The sequence below is a fragment of the Geotrypetes seraphini genome, chromosome 8 (genome assembly GCF_902459505.1).
Source record: "Geotrypetes seraphini chromosome 8, aGeoSer1.1, whole genome shotgun sequence".
NCBI lineage: Eukaryota > Metazoa > Chordata > Amphibia > Gymnophiona > Dermophiidae > Geotrypetes > Geotrypetes seraphini.
The window spans coordinates 193196692-193219020 of NC_047091.1; the positions used below are offsets into that span (position 1 = coordinate 193196692).

Here is a 22329-nt window from a genome sequence, read left to right on the forward strand (position 1 = left end):
CATTTGATAGCGTCCCTCATCGAAGATTACTGAACAAGCTGAAATCGATAGGATTAGGAGACACTCTAACTACATGGGTTGGGGATTGGCTGAGCGGTAGACTTCAGAAGGTGGTGGTGAACGGTACCCCATCCGAAGCATCTGACGTGATCAGTGGAGTGCCGCAGGGCTCGGTCCTGGGCCCGATTCTATTCAACTTATTCATAAGAGATATGACGCAGGGACTTAGAGGAAGGGTATCACTGTTCGCCGACGCCGCCAAACTTTGCAACATAGTAGGCAGAAGCTTATTACCTGATGATATGACACACGACCTACTGCTTCTGGAACAATGGTCGACTACTTGGCAGCTAGGCTTCAATGCTAAAAAATGCAAGATAATACACCTGGGTAAGAGAAACCCGCGCAGAACTTATGTACTAAATGGTGAGACCTTGGTTAGGACCACGGCGGAACGCGATCTAGGAGTGATCATTAGTGAGGACATGAAGGTTGCCAATCAAGTGGAGAAGGCTACCTCCAGGGCAAGACAAATGATGGGATGTATCCGCAGAGGTTTTGTCAGCAGGAGACCTGAAGTTATGATGCCGTTGTACAGAGCCATGGTGAGGCCTCACTTGGAGTACTGTCTTCAGTTTTGGAGACCACACTACCGAAAGGACGTGCTGAGGATCGAGTTGGTGCAGCGAACAGTCACCAGGATGGTCTTGGGGTTCAGGGATCTCACGTATGAAGAAAGACTAAAGAAATTGCGGCTGTACTCACTTGAGGAAAGAAGAGAACGGGGAGATATGATTGAAACGTATAAGTACATCACGGGACGCATCGAGTCAGAAGATGATATCTTCTGGCTCATGGGACCCTCGACCACCAGAGGGCATCCGCTGAAAATCAGGGGAGGGAGGTTTCATGGCGACTCCAGGAAGTACTTCTTCACCGAAAGAGTGGTGGATCATTGGAACAGACTCCCACTCCAGGTGATAAAGGCCAACAGCGTGACGGATTTTAAGAGAAAATGGGATACTCATGTGGGATCTTTAAGGGAGTAAATTCAGGGGAGGGGATACTTGGAATGGGCAGACTTGGTGGGCTATAGCCCTTTTCTGCCGCTTTTTTCTATGTTGCTAACTATAATGGTGTTATCAATGTAAATTTGGTCACACGTGAATGCTAAATTAGCTTTGCTATTAATTTATATTTAAATTTAATTTACCTTGTTTAAACAACATCTGCTAACAACAATTGGACATACCTATTTAGTTTTATCTCACCATCAATTATTATTGTTTTGGTAAGTTGCAACAAATAAATACAACTATTTAAATGTTTAACCTCTGTGTTGGCATGAATTGAAGGAGAAACCTATTGAAACATCTGACCGTGATTATAATATCTCATATATTTAATTGTAACAATTAAATTTTAATGTCATTGCATCATACCACCACTAGGGGTTTTTTTTGTTGTTTTTTTTTGCACTGAACAAATACCAAAGTTAACGACAGCTCCTCCCTCTTGAAAGCACATTTTAAATAGTTCCTTGAGACTGCAGTTGAAATGTCCAGGTCAGGACATGCTCGGTTAGTTCCTCCTGTATTTTATAAAATGCTCTGTTGGATGTGAAGTCTTCTGAAAAATACATGTAATGATTTGAATTCCAGGGCTGTTTCTGAAACTGTTTCATGGTGGTTGTATTAAGTTTTAATCTACTGATTTTTAACTTTACCTCATTCATTGTATTTATGTACTGTATAAATCTGATCTTTTTATTACTGTTATGCTGATAACAAAATCGTAAGTTTTATGTTGAATTATAGCAGCTGTGCACCGCCTTGGGTGAATTTCTTCATATAGGCGGTTAATGAAGCCCAATAAATAAATGAAGCTATGCGTGCATGCAGCACATACAGAAGGGTGAATGATTCTGTAATTACAGATGCAAAGGAAGAGGGTTATCTACTCATAGCTTCCATCATGTATAGGCTCTTTCCCAGTCCATTAGGAGCATCTGCTGTCATTTACCCCGTTACTTATTATAGAGAATCTTTGTCTGGAGCTCACTAACTCTTTTGCAGTGGAGGAAGAATGGATTGAAAACAGGGAAGCCAGGGCTCAAATCCTGCTGCTACTTCTTCTGATCTTGGGCAAGTCCTTTAATCTTTCATTTCCTGAGGTACAAAGTCTTGGACAGAAAATATTCATAGGTAGCCCATACAAGAGGTTTGGGGAGGCTAAGCATCCCCAGCCCTGAATGCCCATCATGACCAGCATGAGAGCCCCCCCCCTCCTTCCGCGGTTCCCCTGTACTTTGCTGCTTAAGTTGAGTAGCCAGAGATAAGCAGTGGCAAGGGTGACTAAGACACAAAGAAATGCAGAGCTTTTTTCCTATACTTATGCTGGAGGCTGATGTGTCCCTGTGTCAACGTGGGAGGGAATACGGCAGGCCTCTAGCGCAGGCACAGAGTGAAAAGCTCAACACTTCTTGCTATTTTGTCTGCTTCTGCCTAACTGCAGCAATATAGTACAGGGAATTAGGGAAGACAAAAGGAGAGATGCTGGACTGGAGGGTGGGGTGACAGGGGGTGCGGAATTATGGATTGGAGAAGAGACAGCAGTAAGATGTTGGGTTGCATGTGGGAAGCAGAAGACAGACAGGAGAGATACTGGACCATGAGGGGGGAGGAGGTGCTGGACTATGTGGGTAGAAGGTGAGCCAAAAGCCTTCTAACCTTGCCAACTCTGCCCACCGTGGGAGATGAACCTCATCGGGTCAGTGCTGCCTCCCATGAAGTAACTCCCCCCCCCCCCCCCCAGGTCTTCCCATAGAGTAGGGGTTCCCAGTCTGGATTTCAGGTTATCCAGAACAACAATGCAAGAGACAGACGCAAATCGGTCTTGGGCAAATTCATTGAGGATATCCTGAAAACTGGGTGTGTCCATAGCCAGTGAGGGACTACAGACCAATTTCTTTGGTTTCTCTTTCACTTTTACTTAAACCACTCTAACATTTCTGTAAAACATAGGCTCTAACTAACCGACATTTACAAGCCTTCCAAGAAGATGTTCACAGGTTTTGCTGTTTCCTAGGTGAATCCAATAAGAGAAGTTGGGCAAATGCTTTAGTGTGTTTCACTTTCAAATTGGACATTTAGGGACAAGCTTTTGAATACAATGGATAAAACAGGTGCAGAGGGAGAGAAAGCGTGTATAGTACTCACTTCATCAGCCCTTCTTTTTTGCGACAGATGCAGCAGCAGCAGCAGAAGAGACTCAGGAAAAGAATCAGCAGCATCGTTACCAGAACCCCAGCTCCTATGACCCCCATGCGCTGGTTCACTTCTGTAAAGAGAACGAGGACCAGATGAATACAAATAGCAGCCAAGTGTTTGAAATCACATCCAGATGTTTCATGCTGAAAATCTACTGCAATGCAGTGGCGTACCTAGGGGGGGGCGGGGGGGGCGGGCCGCCCCGGGTACCAGCCCTAAGGGGGTGTTCCCGGCCTTGCCGTTCAGTCCCCCGCCACCCCCGAAGGACCGCTCGCCCCCCTGGCCTCCCCGCACCACCTATGAACAGCCGCAGCAGGATCGCGAAGTCAGCGTCAGCATCCCTGCGCTGCTTCCTACGACGCGATCCCGCCCCTCCTCTGACATCAGAGGAGGGGCGGGACCGTGGCGCAGGAAGCAGCAGGGATCGCTGACGCTGACTTCGCGATCCTGCTGCGGCTGTTCATAGGTGGTGCGGGGAGGCCAGGGGGGCGAGCGGTCCTTCGGGGGTGGCGGGGGACTGAACGGCAAGGCCGGGAACACCCCCTTAGGGCTGGTACCCGACGCTGACTTCGCGATCCTGCTGCGGCTGTTCATAGGTGGTGCGGGGAGGCCAGGGGGGCGAGCGGTCCTTCGGGGTGGGTCGGGGCATCAGGCCTTCAGGGTGGGGCGGGCGGACAGGCAAGCAGGCTTTCAAGGGGGAGGGGGTGACAGGCAGGCAGGCAGGCCTTCAAGGGGGGACAGGCCTTCGGGGGGGGGGTGCAGACATTCAAGGGGTGCAGGCCTTCAAGGGGGGCAGGCAGGCCTTCAGGGGGGTGCAGACCTTCGGGGGGGGGTGTAGGCCTTTGGGGGGGTGCAGACCTTCAAGGGGGTGCAGGCCTTCAAGGGGGGAAAGGCAGGCAGGCCTTCAAGGGGGGGACAGGCCTACAAGGGGGGGGACAGGCCTACAAGGGGGGGGGACAGGCCTTCAAGGGGGGGTGCAGGCCTTCAAGGGGGGGTGCAGGCCTTCAAGGGGGGTGCAGGCCTTCAAGGGGGAGACAGGCCTTCAAGGGGGGGAAAGGCAGGCAGGCAGGCCTTAAAGGGGGGACAGGCCTACAAGGGGGTGGGACAGGCCTTCAAGGGGGGGACAGGCCTTCGGGGGGGTGCAGACCTTCAAGGGGGGAAAGGCAGGCAGGCCTTCAAGGGGGGGACAGGCCTACAAGGGGGGGGACAGGCCTACAAGGGGGGGGACAGGCCTACAAGGGGGGGGACAGGCCTTCAAGGGGGGGTGCAGGCCTTCAAGGGGGGGACAGGCCTTCGGGGGGGTGCAGCCCTTCAAGGGAGTGCAGGCCTTCGGGGGGGGTGCAGTCCTTCAGGGGTGGGGTTTAGGCCTTCAGAGGGGGACAGACCTTCGGGTGGGAGGTAAAGTCCTTCGGGGGGTGCAGGTCTTCAGGGGTGGGGTGTAGCCCTTCGGAGGGGGGACAGACCTTCGGGGGAGGGGGGGTCCTGGTGTAAAAGTACACAGAGGGAGAGAGGGAAGGGGGGGGTTCAAAGATACATGCATATGCCAGACTTTGGGGGTTAGAAATAATGGGTCTAAAAACAGAGGAGTGGGAGAGAGATGGTGCATAATGGGATTTAGGGAGGGAAGGAACAGAAAGGGAGAGAACTTGGAAACAGGGGATGGTGTGGAGGGGGGATAGAGATACTGGATAGGAGGATAGTTGGGAACAGAAAGGGAGAGATGGTGGATCCTGGGGTGGTGGGGAGTTGAGAAAAGGTGAATCTGTGGATGGAGACAAAAAAAAGGAAAGATGCCAGATCTCCGGGAGAGGGAAGGGAAACGGAAGGGGAGAACAGAGATGGCAGACGGATGGTTAGCACGGAGAAAGGAGACCCTGGCAAGCAAGACAACAAGAGCCTGGGACCAACAAGATTTGAATATTGATCAGAGAACAAAAGGTAGAAAAAATAATTTTATTTTCTGTTTTGTGATTACAATATGTTAGATTTGAAAAGTGTACATGAGACAGCTTGAAATGGGAACTTTTCTATTTTTGTGAATGGCAAGGCTGAGTTCAGTTAAAATATATGCTTTATAAGAAAATATAATAATGTGTTTTATAAAGTTTATAAGCATTGCTGGCATACTCGGTGAGGTGTTCCTAGTGTTGGTGGTGGTGGTAGCATGTCAGTGTGTTGAGAGGAAGAGGTAGTCTGGGAAATTCTGCTGAGCAAACTCTGGGCCCATTTCCACCCCCAGTTAGTCCACTCCACTCAACTGGTTCACACACTGAGTGGGTCTTTGGGTGTTATTTCTGGGTAGTTGTTTTAGAATCTCTTCCAGTGGTTTGTCATTATCTCCTTCTGGTCCAAGGAAGGAAACTTTGTCAACCTTAGCATTGACCTTCAGAATATGTTTGTAACAGCGCTGCTTGTGTGGCATTAGGCTATGTAGTGATCGAAAGAAAAAAACAGACCTTTGCACATTTTTGCACTATATGGTGGGTGTATGAGGAGATTCATTTCCTGCACAGTTAAGTCCATTTTTTCTACTGAATAATAGTATAGGTACAATGAAAGTAAATAGCAAAAATGTTTGAGTAGATAATTAAGGAAATCTTTTTCATATTGCTTGCTTATGGACTGGGAAAAAAGACTGTTCAAGCAAATGTCTCCAGAACTGCTTTAATGGAAAAATGTGATTTTTTTTTTTTTTAAGTACTTTGTGAAATTTATTGTTGTTGTGAAATTTATTGTTATACTTTGTTTAAACTTAAAAAGCGGTGTCATTAACAGTGAATCTAATCGAAAAATCGATTCAACAGGGTGAATCGGATCGAATGAAATATTTTTCTCTGAATCGGGCAGCACTATTGGCTACCATGAGAATGGGCTACTGGGCATGATGGACCATTGGTGTGACCCAGTTAGGCTATTCTTATGTTATGTTCTCATCTGTAGGGGCCTTTGTTTTCACTTCTTATTTTAATGTATTTTTTTCCTGGGAACTTATCAGTGTTTTTTTATAATGGGAACAAAAATGGAAGAGAATTAATGTGTGTGGAATGGGGGGGGGTAACTAATTTCTTCAGCTAAATAATTCAATCCACTTCAAACAGACATAGGAGAACTCACGCACCATTCACACACCCTCCAACCAAAAACGTCAAAAGAAAAAACTGTTCGACAACCTCCTAGCCATTCGAGCTGCAACACTTGACCCCCAACTCTACAACCTATTGACCTCGACCACAAACTACAAAACCTTAAAAAAAGAAATAAAAACCCTTCTATTAAAAAAACACATAAAACCAAACTAACATAATCAGAACTGTCCCAAGCATCACCTGCAACTACTCCATATGTACTTCTGATGTCATGACAATTCAGACATAATTTATGTTATGTTATGTTTGGAATAATGGTTACATAAATGAGGTTCAATAAAAGAAAATTTTCTGTGGGAGCATTTGTTGGAACTTCTGTTATCCTGATTTCTTCTATCTGTGGGCTTTCTTTAGCTAACCTACTTATCTGGGGCTTTCCACTTCTGCAGCTGCCCTTTTCACGGTCCACTTTGCGCTTGCACTCTCTGGGGAGGGGGGGTTGGGTCTGGGCTTGGTGGGGTAGGTGTGTCTGGTAGTTTTGTCTGGGTGGTGGCTGGGTGTTTCTTGGGTGCTTGTTGTGCGGATTGGTGTGTCTGGTGAGCGGTCTGGGTGTTGTTGCTTGTGGGGGTTTTTTTCATTATAAAATATGGCTGAGGGTCTAGTCCGGCTTATTATTCTTGTGGGTTCTGGGGTGGGATTTGTTTGCTTGCCCCAAGTTTTGGCCTTTTGTTGTGTATTGCTATGCCTCTCATTGGCAATTTTCTCTTGGGAGAGGCTTGTTCATGCTTGTTGTTGCTGTTACTCTCATTCTGTGTTCTTTTTGATAATGTATAAGTTTCTGTACAGACCATGGTTGCTTGTCTGGACCTTTTGCCATTCTCAATAAAAATACTTTGGAAAAAAAAAAAAAAAAAAAAAAAGAAAATTTTCACTGCCTGTTTCTATTCTGACCATTTATTCCATTTCATGGTTATTGCAAAAAAAAAAAAAAAAAAAAAAATTTACATGAGGGGGGGGGGGGGGGGGTGTCAAAAAATGATGGGCCCCGGGTGCCACATACCCTAGGTACGCCACTGCTGCAATGAATCAACTTTTTAGGACCATCAAATGGATATTTGGGACAAATGTTTAGCATAAAGGGCCTGATGACCACAGGTCCAAGGACATATTTTAAGCCTGTTTTTTAACAGCGTCTTGGGTGCCTTTGCATCTCCCGCCCCTGTAGGGTAGAAATCTCACCGCACACATATTGCCCAATCCAAACTACAATTAAGAAAGCTAAATTTTACATGGGTCACAAAGTTATCCGCCAAAAAACAAGCACTGAGCTAGAATTTTATAACAGCAGAGTCTGTTATAGAATCCTAATATTGGAGTAACACGCCAAACTTAGGCACAAGCGCTTCTGACATGTCCACGGCTGGCGTAAATTTGGCAGTTGGGTATGTAAATGCAATTATTCTATAAAATGCGTGCAAGAATAGTCAGAATGCTCCTTACATGCCCATGCCCTGCCCACATTAACGCATTTGCTGGCGGCTCATAGAATATGGGCAAAGTCTCTTCTACGCACAACTTCACATTAGCGCCAGTTAGAGCTTAACACCAATTATGTGTGCTATAACTGTGACCAACTAGGTGCCCAACGAGGATAGTGACCGTACTTCTCACCTGACTGTAGGGTTGCACTTTTTAATAGAAGCCCTTTTCTATGTGTCATATAGGCTTTATCTGCTGGATTCTACAGAGGGCAGATCCATATGTAAATTAATCAATTAGGTGATAATCAATTATTGATATTAACATTTGGGGATTAATAATTGGAAGGAACCGTATATGCTGGGAGGTGAGAAGCTGATATGCACAGACGGGGAGAGGGACCTTGGGTTGATAGTGTCCGAAGATCTAAAGGTGAAAAAATAGTGTGACAAGGCGGTGGCTGCTGCCAGAAGCATGCTGTGCTGTATAAAGAGAGGCATAGCCAGTAAAAGGAAGAAGGTGTTGATGCCCCTGTACAGGGCATTGGTAAGGCCCCACTTGGAGTATTGTGTTCGGTTTTGGAGACCGTATCTGGCGAAGGACGTAAGAAGACTTGAAGCGGTCCAGAGGAGGGCGACGAAAATGATAGGAGGCTTGCGCCAGAAGATGTATGAGGAGAGACTGGAAGTCCTGAATATGTATACCCTAGAGGAAAGGAGGGACATTGGAGATATGATTCAGACGTTCAAATACTTGAAGAGTATTAACGTAGAACCAAATATTTTCCAGAGAAAGGAAAATGGTAAAACCAGAGGACATAATTTGAGGTTGAGGGGTGGTAGATTCATGAGCAATGTTAGGAAATTCTACTTTACAGAGAGGGTGGTGGATGCCTGGAATGTGCTCCCGAGAGAGGTGGTGGAGAGGAAAACGGTGACTGAGTTCAAAGAAGCAAGGGATGAACAAAGATGATCTAGATTTAGAAAATAATATTAAATATTGAACTAAGGCCAGTACTGGGCAGACTTCCACGGTCTGTGTCTGTATATGGCCGTTTGGGAGAGGATAAAAACATAAGAAGTTGCCACCACTGGGTCAGACCAGAGGTCCATCGCTCCCAGCGGTGCGCTCCCGCGGCGGCCCATCAGGTCTGTGACCTGTGAAGTGGTTCCTGACCATTTCTGTAACCTGCCTCTACATTTATCTATAACCCTCAATCCCCTCATCCTTTAGGAACCTATCTAAACATTCCTTGAATCCCTGTAATGTGCTCTGGCCTATCACAACCTCTGGAAGCGCGTTCCATGTGTCCACCACCCTCTGGGTAAAAAAGAACTTCCTCCCATTTGTTCTAAACCTGTCCCCTCTCAATTTCTCCGAGTGACCCCTTGTACTTGTGGTTCCCCACAGTCTGAAGAATCTGTTCCTGTCCACCTTCTCTATGCCCCTCAGGATTTTGAAGGTTTCTATCATGTCTCCTGTAAGTCTCCGCTTTTCCAGGGAGAACAGCCCCAGCATTTTCAACCTGTCAGCGTATGAAAAGTTTTCCATACCATTTACCAGTTTAGTTGCTCTCCTCTGGACCCCCTCAAGTACTGCCATGTCCTTCTTGAGGTACGGCGACCAGTACTGGACACAGTACTCCAGATGTGGGCGCACCATTGCACGATATAGTGGCATGATGACTTCCTTCGTCCTGGTCGTGATACCCTTTTTAATGATGCCCAACATTCTGTTCACTTTCTTTGAGGCTGTCGCACATTGTGCTGATGCTTTCATCACCATCACCCCCAGGTCTCTTTCAAGGTTGCTCACCCCTAGCAGTGATCCTCCCATTTTGTAGCTGAACATCGGGTTCTTTTTCCCTACATGCATGACCTTGCATTTCTCTATGTTAAAACTCATCTGCCACTTTTTTGCCCACTCTTCCAGTCTCGTTAGGTCTCTTTGCAGGTCTTCGCAGTCTTCCGTGTTTCTAACCCTGCTGCAGAGTTTGGTGTCATCAGCAAATTTAATAACCTCACATTTCGTCCCCGTCTCCAGGTCATTGATAAATATATTGAACAGGAGAGGTCCCAATACCGACCCCTGTGGAATTCCGCTCGTGACCCATTGCCAGTCTGAGTAATGGCCCTTTACTCCAACCCTCTGTTTCCTGCCTGCCAGCCAGTGTTTGATCCATCGGTGGACATCCCCCTGCACCCCGTGGCTCCACAGCTTCCTAAGCAGTCTTTCGTGAGGTACCTTGTCGAAGGCCTTTTGGAAGTCAAGGTAAATGATGTCTATGGCTTCTCCTTTATCCACCTGGCTGTTTATTCCCTCAAAGAAATACAGTAAGTTCGTGAGGCATGACCTTCCCTTGCAGAAGCCATGCTGGCTCGCCTTCAGTTGTCCATTGTTTTCTATGTGTTCGTAGATTGTGTCCTTGACCAGTGCTTCCATCATCTTTCCCGGAACCGAGGTCAAGCTCACCGGCCTGTAGTTTCCCGGGTCACCTCTTGATCCAGTCCTCTGGGATCTCCCCAGTTTTCAAGGATAGGTTACAAATTTGACATAGTGTTTCCGCTATTTCATTTCTCAGTTCCTTTAATACCCTTGGGTTGGATGCCTTCCGGACCTGGTGATTTGTCGCTCTTCAGTCTGTCTATCTGTCTGAGAACATCCTCTTTGCTTACTTCTAGTTGGACCAGCTTTTCATCATGGTCTCCGTTTATGTTCTCCTCGGGTTCTGGGATATTGGATGTGTCCACTCTCGTGAAGACTGACGAGAAGAACTTGTTTAATCTGTCAGCTCTCTCTTTTTCCTCCTTAACCACTCCCTTCCTGTCTCCATCGTCCAAAGGTCCCACTTCCTCCCTGGCTGGTTGTTTCTCCTTCACATACCTGAAGAATGATTTGAAGTTTTTTGCTTCCCCCGCCAGTCTCTCCTCATATTCTCTTTTTGCTTTCCTAACCACTCAGTGACAGTCCTTTTGTGCTCCTTCTAATTGTCCTTAGTTTGGTCCTTTTTCTATTTTCTAAATGATGTTTTCTTGACACTTATCGCCTTTCTCACTGCATTTGTTATTCACGCCGGGCTGGAGAGGGATTCAATGGCTGGGAGGGTTTAGATGAGCTGGAGTAGGTTTTAACAGAGATTTCGGCAGGTGGAACCCAAGCACAGTACCGGGTAGAGCTTTGGATTCTTGCCCAGAAATAGCTAAGAAGAAAAAATAAAAAAAATTTAAATTGAATCAGGTTGGGCAGACTGAATGGACCATTTGGGTCTTTATTTGCCGTCATCTACTATGTTACTACGTATAAGAACATAAGAATTGCTGCTGCTGGGTCAGACCAGTGGTCCATCGTGCCCAGCAGTCTGCTTACGCGGCGGCCCCCAGGTCAAAGACCAATGCTCTAAATGAGTCCAGCCTCACCTGTGTACATTCCAGCACTTAATTAGTAGTACAATAATTAGGAGTTAAGCATGGATCTGCCCCATACCAGATTCTATAACATGTGCGCCTAAATTTCATAATGCACAACTTCAAAGGGAGAGGTTATAGAAAACCTGCACTTATGCACCTCCTTAGTTGGGCAGGCATGAATGCTGGTACCCACAGTTAGTCTTCTAGGGGATTTCGCAGATGAGCTGACAGGAATAGTGATAGCCAAACCAACTACTATCTACTTGCAATCAAAGGCCAAAAGCCTTGCAAATGATTTTATAAAATGCATTTAGAATAAACAAATATCCTTGGATAAATATTTGTGCCAACCATATGGACAGCAGAGACCAACACGAGCCCCCTGAGCCCCCCTTAGTCTAAAAAATCTGTTACTAAACTCACATCTTCAAAATTGAAAAGTAAAAATGCATCAGAATCCTTTGAAACAAGAGAGGCATTCAAATAGAAGGAGAACACTTTACTCAGATCCAAGGAAAGAAACTCTCCAACAACCGATGTGGATCAAAGAAAGGTTATTGGCAACTTCACACTCCGACTTTATACATCAACAAGGTAGGATGGAAAATGCCAGACAGTGGCTTAACTGAAGGTTCTAAAGGAGCCCACTCCCACATTTATGACCTAATCACTAACCATGGTTCACTGAAAACTGCCTTCATTAGTGGAGAATTAATTAATGTCTACTGACCCTGCTCTTGAAAGTGTCATTATACACACACTCACAGGACAATCAGCTTCATAGGTGACCCTAAAAGGGTCATCAAAAGGCCAAGCTCTAAGATATAAGGAGGGCCATTTTCGAGCTGACATCCAAATCCAAGTTTTGACATTTTGCAGAAGATGCACAAAAATCCAGTTCCAAACATGCCCCTTTTCAAAACTGCATAATGTCTATCTTGTTCTTTTGAAAATGGACATTTTTCACTTGTGTGCCTATCTTTTAGAACAATTTTCGTAAAACACATGTCCAAAAGAAAACCATACATAACAAGCTATTGGGATGTAGTAGGGGTCAGCATTTGTAGTAGACTGTCCACATGGACATCCCAGCAGAACATAAAAAGTCCCAGGTACACATCTCACCATAGACCTCCTTAGATTATGTGGTACGCCCTCCAAAATCCACCCCAAACCTACTGGACCCAACTGTACACCACCACAATAGCCCTTATGCTTGCAAGTGGCAGTTATATGATGGTCCAGTAGGCTTTGGGTGGATTTTGGTGGATTCAAAGATTCCACACCATGTAGTAGTTAGAGTGGGATATGGGCCTGAGTCTCCTTCTCTGCAGTCTATTGCACTGACCACCAGGTTACTCCAGAGACCTGCTTGCTGCTCCACTAGGACTGCCCATAAAACCTGAAGCTGGCATACAGGCAGGTATGTACTTTTTTTATTTACATTGTGACAGACCTACTGCAATTCCAAGGTTTATCACAGGGAAATATAGGAAAACATATAAACCCTGGTGCAGAAGGACAGACCAGGTCAGAGCCCATGACAGTAATTTAGCTGACTACCCTATGAAGCAGTGAAGATGAGACTGAGAGAACAAGAAAGGTTTGTCTTACCTAAGGCAGTGCCAAAGCAAAGCAGGAAATCTCTGCCATACTATTATCCAGTTCCAATAAAGCAGCAAACAGACAGATAGTTTTCCCTCAGAGAAAACCTGTCCCAGGCTGAGGAAGGAAAGCCCTTCCTCCCACTGAAGCTGAGGGTGTGTGGGTTTTTTCCTCAGTTTAAAGTGAGGCTCAGCAGAGAGCAGAGAGGAGGGCAGGAGGACAGACAGGAAGCTCAGAACGGGACTGAGCTTACCCCAGACCAGGCAGGTAGTCCTGACCGGGAAATGAGAGAGGAGCAGGCTGAAGAAAACCTGTCTTCAGAGCTGGATGAGGCAATGATAGTGGAAGACAGCAGTGCTGTAGCTGAGGTTTGGTCAGAGCAAATGGAAGTGGCTTGAAATAAACTTGGATGTTTTCCATGGCTGTTTTTTTTCTCTCTGGTAAGCAGACTGTATGGGCTACCAGAGAGGGTAATTTTTTGACTGTAAAGTTTTCTACATTTTTTCTCTGTACTTTAAGCAAAGGGACAGTATTCTTCACTGTATAAAACAGTGATTAAATTGAGCCAAACGCTGGGCAAGAATTTTAGCCTGTTAGTTACTGTGACTCACTGGTCACAGAGCTCCGTAGGAGAACACCAGCTGTTAGCTGTTACTATAGCAGCCTGTTAATTACATTTAGCCTTCATGCTTCTCAGAAACGTCTTGAAAATCGCCGAGTGTAAAATGGCTATGTTTTCTCTGTTAAAAACCATCCCCAGTTTTGGATTGAGTTCATCTTTGAGAACCAGTATTTGCTGTCTCCTTCCTAAATGCTACAAAGCTGTCTGTGTGCCTTGCTAAAGAACTTGCTGCACAGAAGTGTAAATTGTTCTGTCTCATCCTCATGGTTACTGGTGCAGCAGACCAGTATTGCTGGCTTATTAATCACTGCCATAGTCTCCCATCCTGCAGCTAAGGAACAGAGAGCTGCTTATTCTAACTGTTGTAAAACAGTGAAGCATTTAAACTATATGATTGTATTCTTTTCCTGCATAAAGTATGTCTAACCTTAAGACTCTGGTGAAGAGGACTGTATATAATTTGCCTACTAAAATCCAGAGCTGGCAATAGAATTAAAGATTGTTTTGAGGAACCTTTTCTTTTTGGTTATATTTTCATGCTCACCTTGAGGCCAGTGGCCAAATAAAGTTTATATTTCTTCATTAAGGCCATTCTGACTAAAGGATATTCTTTGTAAGACCTTTGAAAGAGCAATTATAGGCTGTTGCCTAGAGGTAAAAATTCTGAGAGGCTCCCCTAGTTCCAGGGGGACCACGCCGGATTGGAGCAACGTGTCACTAACTGACTGCCCATTACGCTCTTTGGGGGCACAGGTGTGACAACATCTATGTGAGGAGGGAGGGGTCAGTGCCCACTGGGGGAATATAGGGTAATAGTTTGGCTTTGTGACTGGGATCCTTTGGCACACAATGATATTATGGCCTGTGATGTGGATCCATTGGTATAGGGTGATGCAGAATGAAAAAAACTGACTTGCTTCTGTTACTGGAAACTGGGCTCACAACGCTCCCAGAGAACCCAGGGCTGGGTCTAGGATAATTCATTGTCCCACCATGAACTACAGCAATAGTGCAGCTTTCCTTGGGACAATTCAGCATTTGGGGGGGCAACCCCCCCCCCCAAAAAAAAAAATTCTACCCTTCCCCTCTGCTCCCTCTCCATGATCCAGCACCTCTCCCTCAAGCTCTCTCACCTTTTTTTCCATGGTGTCAGTGTGAGCTCTGCCTTCTTTGAAAGTCACACTTTTGAAGATAGTGTTAATCCCTTTTACTCGAAGAGGAGAAAAAATAGAAGACACTGAAGCGAGAGACGAGGTCAAGGAGTGCCAGCCTCCCTCTTCCCTCACCTCTTCCTCACTGCCTTGTTTCTCAACAGCAATCTTTAATTGCAACTAATGGGGATAACTTTAAAACAAAGAAGCTGGAGATCCGCGAACTCCTCAGGATTTTGTGCCAGGAACCTCACAGAGGAAAGAGGGGGGAGAGGGAATGGGGCTGCAATGAAATGTCCACGCTGAATCCAAGTTGGCCTTTGCCTATTTTCCTTATCTGACATGCCCGGTACACAATGTTTTAGCATTAAATCCACCTGCCACCTCCCTTTCACCTTGACCAGGTTCTGTGTATGTGCAGATTCGCTGATTGGTTATTCGGACCAGGTCCTACCCTGTTTATCCTGGGCAGAGCAAGAGTATGTTTGTAGCTAGGCACTGCTATTTTTCAGAGGGATCTTTTCTAGGAGCTTTTTTTTTTTTTTCTTTCTATTTTTTTTGCTCCAAGTTCCATCTTTATGCATTGTGGGGGCTTAGCAGCAAGTCTCTGCAGTCCAGACCTTTCATGCCTCCTCCCTCAGCTATGAAGATCCTGTGGACTGTCTTGTCATCGGAGAAGGCTCTTCATTACCTTCACTTTCTGTTCAAACTTCAGCCGACACGACTCTACTTCCTTTTAGCTCCTTTAATAGCTTCAAAATGCCCACTTTATCTCAACTACTTCTCAATTTACAATCTCTTAATCCCTCTAATAACCCCTTGGAAAGTATCCCTCCAATACTTCTTAAAAAATTCTACTCTTTTTTCGGCTCATACCTTTGGGAAATGATTTCCAAATCTCCCTCCGAGAGCTTGGTCCCAATTGCCTGGAAAACAGCACTCATCTTTCCTAAACTCAAACAAAATAATACAGATCCCACTCTACCTAAAAACTATCGACCTATAGCTAATTTACCCTTAGTTTCTAAACTTACAGAAAAAATTATTCATTCGCAATTAACAGATTTTTTCGAAAAAACCCATGCACTACATCCATGTCAAACTGGTTTTCGTTCTTCACACTCCACAGAACTATCACTCTTAGGACTTATCTCAACCATACACTACTATCAGGATCATCAGAAATCTACAATTTTAATTTCTCTCGACCTGTCCGCGGCTTTTGACACTATCGATTACTCCCTTCTTCTCCTCAGATTAAAAGACAGTGGTATAACAGGAAGTGCCCTCTCCTGGTTCATATCCTATTTTCACGAACGATGCTCCAAAATTCAAGCAAAAAACGAAACTGCTCCTACCATACCCCAAACATTTGGAATTCCTCAAGGTTCAATCTTATCTCCTCTACTTTTCAACATATTTCTATCTCCACTTCTTACTCTGGCGCAATCCATAGGATTTACTATCTACGCTTATGCTGACGACATACAACTCCTTCACCCTATCAATACTACTAACGCTTTAGACATAACCGAAATAAACAATAAATTAAACATCATAAGCGACTGGTTACATTCAAATAAACTCTCACTTAACATTGATAAATCTTGTGGACTTCTTCTTCCCATCAAATCATCTGAATCATTATTAGGAACAATCTCAATCAAATCTTTACCTTTACAAATGCTAACTAAAATTAAACTTCTCGGCGTCATCTTCGACAGAGAACTATCTTTTCACGACCACATAAGTTCGGTCGTTAAAATTTGTTATTTTAAACTTCGGATTATTCGATCACTCTGTCCTATCCTAAATACTGACTCAATCAACACCTTGACCCATTCCCTAGTCATCTCCCAATTAGACTACTGTAACTCCCTCCTTAACGGACTCCCTCAAAAAGAACTACGACGACTGCAATTAATACAAAATTCCGCAATAAAACTAATATATAAAAAAGGTAAATTTGAACATGTCACTCCCCTTCTTAAAGAGGCCCATTGGCTTCCCATCAATCATCGCATCACCTACAAAATCATCCTACTCTCTTTTAAAATTAAACTTTCCCATCAACCATTATTCCTCGATAAACTACTAATTCCACAAAGTTCCCCTCGTATATTAAGATCTACCGACCAAAAACTCTTGTTTATTCCTTCTTTAAAAGAATTTTACTACACCAGAAAAACCAACTTCGCAGTAACTGCCCCCACACTATGGAATTCTCTTCCACAATCTCCACGGGACGAACAAAATCTAACTAAATTCAAGTCTGGCTTAAAGACATTCTTATTTCAAGATGCTTTCAATTGAACCTAGATCACTTCTTTTCTCTTTTCATATCTTCTTTTTTTTTTTTTTTTTTGTCTCTTTCTCTCCTTTTTTCTACCTCTTACTGCGAATAAATACTTGCTCCAACAATGCCACCCTATCCCTCACGTTCTACCCCTTCCCCTCCCCCCCTCTTTCACTAAATTTTGTAACTTCTCCCCTACTCCCCTTACATTCCTCACTATCCAGTTTGTCTAGTCTTTGTCATCCATGTTCACTTTATCTTATAACATTTTTAGCCTATACAAAACATTGTTAACCGGCCAGATATTCACGTGATGGTCGGGATATTAAAAACTAATAAACTTGGAACTTGGAGAAAGATATTTGTGTCTTCTTCCTGGGGAATTGTGTATGTCTGTAATTTATGTACAAAAGACCCTAACAAAGGTATCAGCGGATACCTCAGCTGTTCTAAATCATAGGATCCCTTGGTAGAGACTGATATCATTTGGCTTAGAGTAATAATTTTGGGGCTTGCGACTGGGATCCAATGGTGCAGGGAATTCAGGACCGGGATTTGATGTGCAGACTCAAGTGGCTTAGTGACGATCTCATAATGATATTCCAATGGTGCAGGGAATTCAGGTCTGGGATTTGATGTGCAGACTCAAGTGGCTTAGTGACGATCTCATAATGATATTCTCCATAATTAGGTGCATTGCTGCATTTTAAATACAATCCAGGCTACTTTGGCAGCTCTCTTTCTCTGTTTAGGAAATGAGAACAGTGAGGACTGAGTGTGCAAAATATCACACTTACCCATACGGCAGGCTCCAGTAACAGGATCACACCGGTCATTGTGGCAGTCACAAAACTGCTCACAGTTGACTCCAAACTGTCCAGCGGGGCAGGTCACATTGCAGCTAGGGAGAGAAGAGCATAAAAGATTTTGAGTCGAAGAACATTCAGTTAGACAAACTACCACAGCCAAGCCTAGGCCCTCCAAAGCAGCAGCAACTCAGAACTTCCATTCCCACTGGAGCGAGAGGCGAAACAAGTACAAGAGATGCTATAAAGAGCAAGTGCAATAGAAAGATAACAGAAAAGCAAAGGATAATTCAAACTTGAATATAAACCAAGATAATTAATAATAACCAAAAGTTCTAGGCGGTTTACACTCAAAAGAGCTGGACAATCAGCAAAATACCCCAAAATAGGGGTCTCAGTTTATATTCGAGGCTTCCCCTTCTCAGACCCATCAGAGGCCTCTTCCTGGGCCTACCTTAAGCCCTGCTGGTCCAGTGATGAGCCTGGGCAAGAGCAGTCTCACTCCTCAAAGGGGCTGATGTGACTTCCCACAGTGCTTGCTAGGTTTATTTACTGCCTTTTCATGAAGATATTCACCCCCAAACTGTTACAATACATTGAATAGTATTATCTGTCCCTGCAGGTTCACAATCAGTAGCGTAATAAGGGGAATGCAAGAGGGGGGGTGCTGGCACCCTTCCTACTCTCCGCCCCCTTTCCACTCCTCTTCCTGCTGTGTGCGTGACTCTTCCCTTCCCCCCGTACCTTTTTAATTCCAGTGTGAGCAGCAATGAACAAGCGCTCGCGTTGGCTTTGGCGCTCTCACTGATGTCACTTCCGGGACCCACGCCTAGTTCGTGGCTGCTTGCGCTGAATATAAAAGGTACGAGGAAGGGATGCATACACACGGCAGGGGAGGCAGGAGAGAGGCGCCGCTTACCCCCTCTACACCACTGCTCACAGTCTAACTGGGGCAATGGAGGGATTAAAGTGACTTGAGCAGAGTCACAAGAAGGAGGCTGGGATTGAACTCAGAACCTCAGGTTGCAGAGGCAACAGCTCTAACCACAGGGCCACTCACTCCCACAGTAATCTTGTAAGACCGATGCGAGTTCAGTTTAGGCAGGAGAGGGGAGATATGATAGAGACGTTTAAATACCTACGTAATGTAAATGCGCATGAGTTGAGTCTCTTTCATTTGAAAGGAAACTCTGCAATGGGAGGGCATAGGATGAAGTGAAGAGGTGATAAGCTCCAGAGTAATCTGAAGAAATACTTTTTTATGGAAAGGGTGGTAGATGCGTGGAACAGTCTCCCAGAAGAGGTGGTGGAGACAGAGACTGTATCTGAATTCAAGAAAGCCTGGGCTAGGCACGTGGGATCTCTTAGAGAGAGAAAGAGATAATGGTTACTACGGATGGGCCATTTGGCCTTTATCTGCCATCATGTTTCTATAACCATAAAACTCTATGATCTCACAATGCGGGTGGAAAGAGCCTTAGCCTATAGGAAGAGGAGATGCAAATGTTAAGAGCCTTAGCCAATAGGGAGAGGAGGAGATAGTGGATGCTGCGGATGGGCCATTTGGCCTTTATCAGCCGTCATGTTTCTATAACCATAAAGTCCTGTGACATCACAATGCAGGTGGAAAGAGCCTTAGCCTATAGGAAGAGGAGATGCAAATGTTAAGAGCCTTAGCCAATAGGGAGAGAAGGAGATAGTGGATGCTGCGGATGGACCATTTGGCCTTTATCTGCCATCATGTTTCTATAACCATAAAGCCCTGTGACATCACAATGCAGGTGGAAAGAGCCTTAGCCTATAGGAAGAGGAGATGCAAATGTTAAGAGCCTTAGCCAATAGGGAGAGAAGGAGATAGTGGATGCTGCGGATGGACCATTTGGCCTTTATCTGCCATCATGTTTCTATAACCATAAAGCCCTGTGACATCACAATGCAGGTGGAAAGAGCCTTAGCCTATAGGAAGAGGAGATGCAAATGTTAAGAGCCTTAGCCAATAGGGAGAGGAGGAGATAGTGGATGCTGCCGGTGGACCATTTGGCCTTTATCTGTCGTCATGTTTTTATATTCAAGTCAATCTTTTTTCCCCTTTTTATGGGAAAAAGGTTACCTCAGTTTATATTTGGATGGGTTTGTAATTGAGTATATGCAGTATTAATAAAAGAAGACAGTAATTTTCAAAAGCCATCATCAATGCGCAGAATGACCTTCTGGAGAGTAACAACCTTGTGGTAAGTAAAAGTACATCTTTTTCTATAATCTCAGTGCAATGATTACAGAATACAGCAATTAAATGCCTGAATGTTACGCTCGTGTGTCAGCGCACAGGACGCATAGCATGTAATTGTATGGGGGATTCTTAGGGGGAGGTGCTTGGATGGTGCACTTGTGGGTCTCACTCTAGAATAATATAGATTATGGGCTAAAATACATCATTTCTTTTATTTTGTATTAAAATTCTCTTATATTTTGTAAACACTAAGGGCTCCTTTTACAAAGCCGCGCTAGTGGTTTGATCGCACGCACCGGATTAGTGCGCGCTCGCCAGAAATCTACCGCCTGCTCAAAAGTGGCTAGCGCACATGGCAATTTTGCACGCACTCTTCCGCACGTTAAGGCCTTAGCGCGGCTTTGTAAAAGGAGCCCTAAGTTTCTCTGCAGATTCCAACTAAGAGAAAGTCCAATTAGGAATCCTAATGAGATCTAATTAATCTTAACTACTTTCTAAATAATTCTTTAAACATCTTTCTAAATATTAGATAGTTTTGAATCATTCTAATGTGTGGAGGAAGCGAGTTCTAATCAAAAATGCAAATAACCAGGCTGAGAACCGGAATCCAAAATGAAGCAGCAAAACCCAGATGAAGGTGGCAGGAGACTAATGCATGATTGGTTTTAAGCCAAATTTCTACGATTTGATATGATGCAGCACTGATGTAGGCTGCTGAAACACGGTCCGTGTCGGGTCCTTAGTACATTTTGCTGCTTTAGTTTTCATATAGTGGTTTTCATACCACTATAGTGCTCTCATCCTGGTGAATAGTGGCTTTTCCAGCCTTTGCATTTTTGATTTGACTTTTGTGGTTTGCTGGCCCTTTGTTTTTCCGGAAGCAACTTCTAATCCATCACTGCTTGATAGGATAAGACTGATGGAAAAACATTTAGGAAAATGGGAAGGCAGGGGGTTCCGCTTAGGTGACAGGACCTAAATGTTGATGCACAAATGGTGACTTTTGCTCGATACTGTAATGGAATCTGGACAACCAAATGTCTTACAGAATTCACACTCAGTGTTATAGAACAGAATCCCCCTCCCCCAATAGTGCACCAGGATGTGATGTCAAAAGGGAAGCCGTCATGAAAGGGATTCAAGAAAGGGTTAGATAAGTTTCTGCTGAACTAGAACGTACGCAGGTTAGGTTAGACTCAAATCAGGCACTTGTCTTTGACCTAAGGGCCACCGCGTGAGCGGAGTGCTGGGCACGATGGACCACTGGTCTGACCCAGCAGCGGCAATTCTTATGTGATTCTTGATTGTGACCATCTTTGCCATTTTCAACTCCGACTGTAGAAGTCTGCCTTCCCTATTTCTCTTAAGGGAAGAAGTTATCAATATGGGCTTCCATCAAGATGGGGTATTTTACCACTAACTTGGGCTATTTTAGTACAAGTCCATTTTTATACAGGGAGACATAGTTACTAATAACTGGGGTTAACACTAAAATAACCCTTCGGAATGATAGCACATATTGATAATGTTCCATAAGAACATAAGAACCTAAGAAATGCCTCTGCTGGGTCAGACCCGAGGTCCATCATGCCCAGCAGTCCGCTCACGCGGTGGCCCAACAGGTCCCGGACCTGTGTAGTAATCTTCTATCTATACCCCTCTATCCCCATTTCCAGTAGGAATTTGTCCAATCCTTTCTTGAACCCCAGTACCGTACTCTGCCTTATAACGTCCTCTGGAAGCGCATTCCAGGTGTCCACCACACGTTGGGTAAAGAAGAACTTCCTAGCATTTGTTTTGAATCTGTCTCCTATCAGCTTTTCCCCTTAAATTAAAAAAAGAACTATCTCTATGGAGATGATGCGGTATATAAACTTAAGGTTTAGATTATGTCATGGGGGAAGTGATCAACATGGGCTACAAATTGGACCCCTGAGGAAGGAGTGTTTTTTTGGAACACGGACCGTGTCGGGTCCCGGTTCATCTACCACTTGGACCATATGTTGGATACAAACTGTTTTTTGCTTATTTTTATGTTTACTGAGTAAAGCAGGGGTGGGCAACTCCGGTCCTCGAGTGACGGAATCCAGTGGGGTTTTCAGGATTTCCCCAATGAATATGCATTGAAAGCAGTGCATGCAAATAGATCTCATGCATATTCATTGGGGAAATCCTGAAAATCCCACTGGATTCCGGCTTTTGCGGACTGGAGTTGCCCACCTCTGGATTAAAGTCTTGGCATCTTGTACACCATTCTTGCAGTTTTTTCCTTTTTTTGTTGATTTATCATCCATAAAGATCAATTCTATAACTAGGTGCTCACGGGTACATGCCCCTTTGCACACACAACACGTGTAAATAAAAATACCACTTATGCA

At 44.7% G+C, this 22329-nt stretch overlaps 1 protein-coding gene across 1 annotated transcript in view; it reads right to left on the reverse strand.

The window, feature by feature from the left end:
- SCARF2 (scavenger receptor class F member 2) overlaps positions 1-22329 on the reverse strand; it is a 188018-nt gene that overhangs the window by 22866 nt on the left and 142823 nt on the right. Inside the window, exons 7-8 of the mRNA XM_033953915.1 lie at positions 17713-17816; positions 3219-3339 (exon numbers count right to left, since the gene is read on the reverse strand). Of these exons, the coding sequence (XP_033809806.1) occupies positions 3219-3339; positions 17713-17816 (225 nt within the window). The remainder of the gene's footprint in view (positions 1-3218; positions 3340-17712; positions 17817-22329) is intronic.